At 42.1% G+C, this 10,092-nt stretch overlaps 1 protein-coding gene across 1 annotated transcript; it reads right to left on the bottom strand.

Moving 5' to 3' along the window:
* Positions 1 to 2,147: 2,147 nt before the first annotated feature.
* On the bottom strand, positions 2,148 to 9,435 carry LOC101853517 (ubiquitin-conjugating enzyme E2 L3). Its single transcript, XM_005112589.3, has 4 exons — positions 9,334 to 9,435; positions 7,746 to 7,850; positions 5,715 to 5,901; positions 2,148 to 3,435 (listed from the first exon to the last, which is right to left on the bottom strand). The coding sequence occupies exons 1-4, from the start codon at positions 9,358 to 9,360 to the stop codon at positions 3,281 to 3,283; spliced, it is 474 nt and encodes a 157-aa protein (XP_005112646.1). The 5' UTR covers positions 9,361 to 9,435; the 3' UTR covers positions 2,148 to 3,280.
* Between the last annotated feature and the right edge of the window lie 657 nt (positions 9,436 to 10,092).

Genomic DNA, 10,092 nt, shown 5'->3' with positions numbered 1-10,092 from the left:
TCTGAACCCCGCCAGCTGGTCGCCATGTTCCCGTCGCTTCTCTCATCCCGACTTTAAAAGTTATTACATAATAAATATATTGACACGCACAACTTTTCTATCGCGCCCACGTAGCTGGCTCCACCACCCCTCGCACAGACTACAGCTACTTCTGTAAACACCGCCAGTACACTGCCGTAAGCTGACAAAACGCCCTTAAAAAAAAATTCACAGCACTTTCGAGATAAAGAGACTTTTTGTCAGCGTAAGCATTTAAAAAAAGGAGTTCTTCCAAAATTTGAATTCTCATTTATTAAAAAACTAGTCACAGTTTCACATTGACCTTTTTCCCCCACACAAGTAGGGTAACAAATCAGGCTTTCGACTTATCACAAACAAAAATTTGGCGCCAAAAATAAAAACAGGCGTTTTGTCAGCTTACGGCAACACTATGACAGCAGACGCCAACACCAAACGTGAGGAGAACGACACCAACACAATTATCAAATATTATCATCTCTCGTAGCCACTGCCTTTCCCTGTGTTTCCGTCTTGTCACCACGGAAATTTTTTTGGCCATCAAAACTCCCCTCGCAGTTGCAGCACAGGGAAGCAAAAACTTTTCCTACCTACCATCACACCCCCGCATCACCAAAGTGGGTCCGTCCGTCCCCTGTGACTGCAGTGAGTGACGATGGGCCCCGGACACCTAAGATTTCTCCCCGGACACAAAACGGCAAGTGAAGTGTGAGGTGAAAGTGAGAGTGCAGCTCGCCGAACTGAACAGCGGCATGATCATGCAAAAATCGCACGCGTTGCTTTGGTGGAAGGAACCAAACTTTTCTCATGGCTGAAGGGAGCAGAAAAAGCAATAAGATATCACTGTTGTATCTTTACACTTACTCTACTTCCTGTGACATACATACACAAAAGGAAGCTACAAAAGACATTTAGAAAAAAAAAAAATCATAGATATATCATCAATGTCACAAGATTTTTTTGGGCTTTTTTGCAAACAGTCATAATCATAAACCACACGGAACTTTGGTAGCCTACACAGACAGATCAACACACAAACGATTCCAAACTTCCATTATATATATTGCCACGTACTGTTTCATCATCTACTCTGACACTGACACCCATGCCAGACAAGAATAAACACTGGGAGGAGGGAGGGGGACCGAGGCAGTCCCAACCTCATAACAATCACTAAAAATTGTCGCGCAGACAATCTACAGATGATTCTGCAGTCTTGAGAGTTGGGGGGGGGGGGGGCAAAATGACAAATGAGAACCCTGGAGCAGGCTACAACTCCTCGACCACAAAGCTGCAACAGTCTTCTACACTGTCATTTCTAGTAAGTAGTCCGGTCTAGTTTTGTAAGTTAGTAGTTCCACTCCAGTTCCTCTCAGGGCAAGCAGCGACAATGTGAGGGGGGGAAAAGAGAGGAGGGGAGGGGGGGTGCGAGCGAGACGCGGCGCGGCATTTACTGGACCAGTGTTCGGTGGGCCGAGATAATAGTGAAACTAGAGCTGCGGTTCTCTTTCCTTGTACAACGCAGCATGAAAAGGAAATGGGAAAGATAAACTAAAACCTGACTTTCTTATTTATATATATCCCTATCACTGACAACCCTCCATGATCATTATCACTTCTAGATTTCTACAATCTCCATTAATACCAACCTCCTTCAATCCCCACCATTATCAATCTTCTTCAATCCCTATCATCCTTTTCACTATCACTACCGCCCTTACACCATTTCTATTACTATCGGTATCACAACCACCCATCCCTCAATAATTTCCGTCACCATCACTCCTCAATAATTCCAGCCAGTACCATTACCAACTTTCAATGATTCTTATCGCCGTCACTACAAACAATATAGAAATCCTGTCACATTCACAACCAACCCACCCTGATTCCTGTCAGTACCGGCCGGTACCACTACTGACGACCCTTGAGGATTTATATTACTATCACTACCGATCCACATGGCCTCCTGTCACAATCAACCTCTCATGGCTGTCAAATGTCATTCTCCCCCCCCCCCCCCCCCAATTAATTCTCCATGGCTACAGTTCAAAGCATCAAAGCGCCAGACGAAAAATTATTCAAAACTTGCATTCGTCCGGAGAGGAAAAAATGAAACAATCATTCCACAGTATTATTCAGCATAAACATTGTAATTATAAAACATTCCAACACGTCCAATGACATCAGGGGAAAGGGCAGCACTGGACTTTCATTCTTGCAAAAATAGCAAAGCTACTGGAGAAATGGGAGGTATTCATTCGTGCATACACACGTCAGGGCACTATCATACAGGATGATTTTTAATTAAACATGATTATTTCTTCTGTCAAACCATTGCTTTTGAAGAGCGACCAGAGACCCAGTCACATGCACATCAGACAAAGGCAACAAGGACTTTAACACTTCGCCTGGGGCAATGCATATGAGCCTCAAGAGTCAGATGGACGCAGGACAAGTGCAAACCCATCACCTCTCTCACTCTCTGTCTCGTTCACACACAGCAAGCACAACAACTCATTCTTCTTTGCGCAAGGGAGGCAAATGCACAGGTGGGGGCCAAGGGACACTCATTTGATTAAAAATACAACAAAAAACAACAGTCATTGAATTGCACGTCTCTCTCTCTCTCATGCGCCACAACCACACAGCACACTCCAGCTAAGACAACACATGGAAAGAACAAAGGGGAATTTACACCACCACTAGCACGGCTGTGCCTGCCGTTGACACCAAACATCCATTCCGAGTCGATGAAAATAGGTTATCTTTGACACATCTTTAGACGAAAAAAAAAAAAAGATTCTCTGATAATAATGGCTTCAGTTTCCTGAAATGGCACAACAGATAGCCAGAGGCCGCTGAAATCAACACAATGAGACCGCTGCAACTGTTCCTGGATATTCACTAGAGACAAGACAATAAATTTACGGTTCACTGTTCCCTTCACTTAATTTCTCAATTTCTCAACAGCATCCGAGCAAAACTTCACAACAGACAGCAGCACTGGAACAGACACAGACATAGACAAGCAGACTACTGATTGTTCTTAAAGGGGGGGTGGGGAAAAAAGAAAAACTATTTCAAGTATTTCTACGGTGGAAGCTGTTCAATGAAATTACAAATGTATTACTGTTCCTTTCGATACTAGCAGGATGCCTCAACCCCCTTGCTGAAAGACTCGGAATGGATAGCATTCGATCCGCCATCCCTATGACTTCACATGAATACACGCAGGTCACCAGTCGTTCACACGCCTAGATTAGTCAGCGGGCCGCTTTTCACTGAACTTTTTCGTGTGCTCCTCCGCGTTCTTCATGAACTTTTTTTTGTCCTTGGTGTACTCCTCGGCCAGATCGGCCCGCAGCGGGTGCTCCGGCTCAGGGTCGTTGATCAAGGCAATCAGGGCACTCACCACTGGGGAGGGAAGGGGGGGGGGGAGAAAGAGATTACGTCATGTTCTGGTTATAGTTTTACGGCACTTGCAACACAATAAGGTCTTAAAGTACCGAAGATTAGAGGCACTACAAGAGAGCATCAAACACAAAAAAAGAAGCAGGAGAGATCAGGACGATAGGTGTTTGATAGGAAAGAAAGGGCAAACCACACCAGAACACCTGCAGATTGCATCAATTAGGGACTGGTTTTAGTGAGAGTTTTATGGCAGATTGCATCAATTAGGGACTGGTTTTAGTGAGAGTTTTATGGCAGATTGCATCAATTAGGGACTGGTTTTAGTGAGAGTTTTATGGCACATTGCATCAATTAGGGACAGGTTTTAGTGAGCGTTTTATGGCACCTGCAACCCAAGTAGGTCCAACATAAGAAAAAGATAATGGAGATATTGATACTTCTATAGTAGCATACAAAGAAAAGAAGAGACCGTAATAAAGATAGTATTTGATAGAAGAAAAAAAAGAGCAAACCACACCAGAGATCCTGCCAATCACCTTAATCAATTTGAGCAAAACTGATAAGGCGAAAGAACCAAACTAAAAGAGCAGTCAGGCCAACATCGATGGGTCTTAGTTTTAATAAGAGTTTTACAGCACTTGTAACACAATAGGATCGCAAGTGCTGAAAATTAGGCGTGATACAAGAGAGTAACAAACACAGAAAAGGAAGAGAGAGAGTTAGTTTAGTATGGGGTTTTACGGCGCTCGCAACTGCATAAGGTCATATGAGCACTTTGATCTTAAAAAGTTAAAATATTTAAAATTTGGTGTAGATATATAATTTCCGTCTAAAACAACTGTCATAAAAAATTTTAATGATTCAGTTTTGTTCTACACTACAATTTTCCATAAAGGCCAATGGCCTTCATAAAATCCAAATTCTGTTGGGGCAAACGACAGAAAAAATGTCTTGCAATTTTTTGCATTCAAAGTATTTCCTTCGGATCTCTCCAAAGTCTAGACATTCGGTTAAAATGTGTCTAATGGTAAAATCTGAGTCGCATCCGACATAGAATGGCTTCTCATCTCCCTGAAGGAGGTATTTGTGTGTTAGAACCGTGTGTCCGATGCGAATCGAGTAAAAATGACTTCGTCTCTTCTGGAGAGGTCAAGGATTTCACGGTCCCAATTTGGGTTTAATATTATAGAGTTTGTTACTCGTCTGTTTTTTCCAGTGGCTCTCCCACACACTGGAGGTGTACTTTTTTACTTTATTTTTAAAGTCAGTCTGTGGGAGAGTGTTCGTTGTTGATCCCAACAGAAGGGATAAGGATTTCTTCGCCAGGTCATCTACCTACCCATTTCCTCGGATGTCCACATGGCTGAAGAGAGAGAAGGACGATAGTTTTTGACATGAGAGAAGGAGCAAACCGCACCAGAACACCACCCCCACATAGATGGGTCTACATGGAAAAGTTAAGTTTGTTTTACTTTTTAGTAAAGCGATGCACATCCACATGATACTGGTCATTTATGATTTACTGTATTGGGGACACATGGAACAGGACATCACAGACAGACAGACATTTTCTTTTTTGTGTTCCCCTGCCAGACCCCAGGGGTTCTTCAACCCTCAGTCCAACTGATTCTTATGTGACTGTTTTTCCTACTTTGTAATGCCTCTTACCTTCAGGCAGCCACATTCCTGATTTTGAAGGTACTCTAGATGTTTTTATACTGACTAGAATATTTTCGGTTTTAGTTGCAATTAATTTTGAATTTTGCCTGGGTGGCTGCAGAAGCTTATTTTTATCCATATTAGGATCACCAAGGGATCTTTAACGTGCAGAACTTGAACACGGGACCTCCCAAGATTTTTCGCACTTATCTGAGAAGGACTGGTGTTCGATCCTACCAGCCGTAAGATCAGGGGTGTCCCTGAACGACACCAGCCAAGAGTAACAGTAATAAAAGTCGAAAGTAAATGAGAGAGGAGTCAATAGAAGGCTTCCGGGGAGAAGAAAGAGGAAATGAAAGCAGAAGACAGAAAAGGACTACAGAACGGGAAAAGAGGAGAAACAGGAAAATTTTAGAAGAAAAAATGTCCACCCCTGTCGGGTTCCAAACTCCGGAATTTTTCGAATGAGAGGCCAACACTATACCTCTAGACCACGACAGCCTTATCAGGAAATATCAGCCGAAAAAAAAATACAGTAGAACCTTCTTCTAGCTTGCTCCATTTCAACCTGAACCGAGGCACAATAAAAAAACTGATTCTACCGAAAAACTTTCTATTCTTACCATGGTCCGTTTTAGTCGCTGGTTTCCAGTTCTCCGCGTTGATGATGGGCAAACACACTTGACCCTTCTCGTCCACGTTGGGGTGGTAGATTTTGGTTTTGAATATCACCTTCGGGGGCTTGAACGGGTACTCTGCTGGGAACGATATCTCAATCTTGAAAGCTCCTTTGTTGTAGGGTGGGTTCTCCTGTGAGGGGACACGAGCCAAAGAGAAACTTGTCAGTTTTAGGGGTTTTTTCAGTAAGAGAGTTTTATGGCACTTGCAACACAACAAGAGCATAAAAGTGCCGAAGATCAGAGTTTTTGTTTTAGTAGAGGATTTACGGCATTCGCAAGTGCATAAAGTCATACGAGTGCCAAGAGGTGGATGTCAAGAGAGAAGTCCTTACAGGGAATCAGACATACTCTGCTCATCACCTCTCTAGCTTCAACAGAACAAAGTCTGCTTCGACAAATAAGGCACCCCAGAAATAGCAGGTCACAAGAGTGTGACAAGCATACAAAAGAAGTAGATGAAAAATTACGATAGTAGGATAAGGAAAGAAAAAGCAGTAGTTCCCTGGTGCGGTTCAGGCAGTTATGAGCATGACATTGATGGTTCGGCCCATTTACAATAGCAATTCTACTGTGCATAAGAACCAGAAATGTCCCCCCTTTGGGAATGGCCTGAAGACACTTTGGTCAGTAGCACCGCCCCGGGAGGGGGGTGCAAAGATCAGAGGTGTTACAAGAGATCAATAAACACCAAAAAAAAAAGAAGGAAGAGAGATCAGGACGATAGACGTTTGATAGGAAAGAAGAAGCAAACCACACCAGAGCATCCGCCAACCACCTGCAAAACTTGTCGGTACAGCTCGAGAGCTCAGCACCAACTGGCTCACACCAAGCAACAGCCAGCATGTTGAGTCCAAATGACCAACTCAGAACAACCAACATGGTTCTCTAAAAAAGAGTATAGTATAACAGGCCATTTGTGCAGCTGGCCATTTTGGCATGTTCAACTGTATGTATACACGTAGATTTTTAGTCACAACACAATGTACTCTTTAAGTTTTACTTTTCATTGTACTGGTAGAGTGGTCAGCCAGTGTACTTTAATCAGGGTGGAGCTCAATGTAAATTACAGTCAAACTTGCCCTGACATAAAACGGGCACCTGTTCAACGCGGCCGCGGCCACCATATTCTAACACACAACCCCTATCATACTAAGCAACAACACCTGTCTTAGACGGCCACCTTAGTAGCTCCATTACGTTTTGTCATAAATTGTGCATTGACCCCTGTCGTTGTGGGCGAGCCATCATAATTCAATCACCTGTTGTTGTTGTTAGATAGTCCCTCCAACCGATCATGTTGCGTAGGCCCCTCCCACTGTTGACCAATAGCTTCCAATTTTCAGCTGCTGATGAGGTAAGCGTGTGATCCCTCATAACCCATAAGCCCCGCCCAGAACTCATACACAAATCGTAAGTGAGATGAGTGGTCACTGTTTACCCAGTCTGTAACAAAGTAACAAAGGACGTCAACATGAACTTGTGACAGAAGCGTCGCTCGTTCTCCGAGTGGTGGCGACCCATGTGTTTGTTTTAACATGGCACTCGGTCTTCCTCGCCTGATACATTTCATTTTATTGTCACCCTTTTGCAAAATCAGCAACAAAATAAAAACTACAAACAAAATACAAACCACCACCACCGCCAACAACAACTATGCGGCTACTTTCCATTGGGACCTCAGATGGGAAAGGTTTGTTTTCTTCATCTTGATCAGTCCTGCCTAAGACGGCCACCTGTCTTATACGGCCACTTTTCTCCTTGACAATGGGTGGCCGTCTTACACAGGTTTGACTGTATTATTATATTATTAATTTAAATTATTATATATTATATGATTTATCAGATATTACTGGAAACTGCACTGGACTGCGCTTACTCATTATGAGTAGTTCCTAACTCCTGTCTACTTGTGTCCCTTACATTACAATTGGTAAAATAAAAGAAACTTATAGAATTAGCAAAAATTTTACTTACAGGCACAATTAAGCCGTGCCACAGAAGTATATTCGACTCATCCACATTGATTTCCCGGAATGAGCGTTTCAGGGCAGAACTTGGTGATGTCAAGTCTCCCAGTTCCTGAAAACATAAAAAACAAAAACTTATGACTTATGATTCCATCACCACTTAGGACTTAGTTTTTTTTGTGTGTTCTGACAAAAATAAATACTTTCATCCTCATCTCTTAAAAGATGACACATTTAACAAAAATGGAATAACTGATAACTGTGAACACAAACAACCATTCCATTGCTTTGAACAAAAGGTGAAAGTCCACATAAAACTGGACCAATTGCAACAACTGAACAAACAAACACTATACTCTCTTACAGCACATCAGCAGAATTAACAAACAGACACATACACACTAACGACAGCAACAAGAGACAGAAATTTTACAAGGCAACTATTTGATTGGGCGGAGGAAAACTGTTGTCTCGTTAACGAAAAAAACTACAGTTTATCGAACTTTTAAATCGAACGTTGCCAGCATTGTGGAAACGCTCCGTTGTGGAAATAGAATATTTGTGTGTGTGTATGTACTTCTTTTTAGTAGCCATTCTTTAGCCCAGATGGTCCTCTTTCTAGCTTTCTTTTTGGATTTGAGGACAATAAAAGCTGCCAAATCATCCAGGTAGCTTGCTTCAGCCATTGTCATTGTTGACGTTGTTAGTGACCTAGATCTAGATCTAGATCTAGCTACACCGGTCCCAAGGAGGGATATAAAAACTGTACGTCTAAACGGAACTTCTCTCGTCGACTAACTGTCAGTTTACCGGTGACCCAGATAGAGCGTCCGTTGGTTAAACTGTCAGTTCGTCGATCAACGAACTGTGCGTCTAAATGGGGCATTAGATCTAGAATCTAGATCTAGGAGGAGGCTTAGATCTAGATCTAGGTCAACGTTACATTAGTCTAATTAGACTAGACTATTTAGTTCGGCTTGACAGGAGCACTTGCAATTCTAATAGATCTTCTACTTGTTTATTTCTTAACAAGCTATTCATTTATTTACTGAATTTACTTTTCTGTCAAACTAAGTTCATGTATGCAGATACCTAGATCTAGAAATCTAGGGCCACTCTTTATTTAGGCAGTTCTCCGGGTGAGAATAGAGGTGGCCTTTAGTTTCAGTCCCGAGTCTTGCTTTATCATCACGTCAACGCGCTGAAGAAGAGATTCATTTGCTGAAACAGGCTTTTAGACTTGGAAAAAAGTACACAGATCAACTGAAGAGGTTATCAAATTATATACACATATGGACATGTTCATATTTCAATCTTTTAGGTAAAACAAGCGACGGCAGAACAGTGAACAGAAAGAGGGGACACGAAGTCTAATTTTAGAGCTGAGTGACCGAAGAACCGTATTTTTTTGGAAAGATGAAACTGCAAGCAACTCGCCACATAGATCAAGATATAACTGTAAACAAACAATAAATAAATGAACTAGTATCCATTATCAAAACTGCCAAACATTGGAATAAAATCTAGGTAATTGTTTTGAAATGAAATCCACAAAAAGAACAATCGCGGAAGGGAGAAACAATGAAACTCAGTACCTTTGTAAGCCGCCTGGTCGCTGCCATTTTGTTGAATTCGACAATGTTTACTACGCCCCCTATATTCAAGCAGGGGAGATAACTTTTTATTTGCTTCCTTGGTTACGAAACAAAACTGACAACACGCAAATGCCAGCTGCTTCTTTCGCAGCCTTAAATATCTTTTCACTCATCAAGTGAAAAGGAAAAAAAAAGAACAAACTCTCGACGGACGTGTTTGTATGTTTGTGTAAGTGACTGTGTGTGTGTTCCCGCCAGCTTCATTAGCCAAGGCGAGTGCGCAAAGTCCGCCGTGTGGGTTACGTAATATTACATAACGAAAGATTGAGAGAGAAGGGGTAGAGAGACAAAGGTACAGAGATATAGAGGAGAGGAGAAAGAGAAAGAGAGGGGGAAGCATAATTTGTTAAAAGTTAAATTGTTTGGGTTTTGCATGTTGTATTTTTAACAAATCATTTTTATATAATAAGTGGGTTGTTTTTTTTTTATTTGGGGGCGGGAGGGGGCGCTAGCTTAACTGATCATGTAGGCTACCCTACTTCTATGGCCTACGTCTGTTATGCTGGTCAATCACTAAAGATTAACGACAGTGAAAAATGTTTTTAAAAAGATGAGAAGCAGCAGAAAGGTGGTTTCTCAGCAGGCTGCTGAGAAGTTCTTGGAAGGAAATGAGACCAGAAGATATAGTACTTCAAGACCTCACGTAAACCGCACGCTGAAAAAAAAAGCAATCAGGAAAAGACAGAGTATGCAGTTTCT

This window comes from Aplysia californica, unplaced genomic scaffold (genome assembly GCF_000002075.1).
Source record: "Aplysia californica isolate F4 #8 unplaced genomic scaffold, AplCal3.0 scaffold01329, whole genome shotgun sequence".
In the NCBI taxonomy this organism is placed as follows: Eukaryota; Metazoa; Mollusca; class Gastropoda; order Aplysiida; family Aplysiidae; genus Aplysia; species Aplysia californica.
Note: the sequence above shows the minus strand (reverse complement) of the source record. Positions and strands in the feature narration are given on the sequence as shown.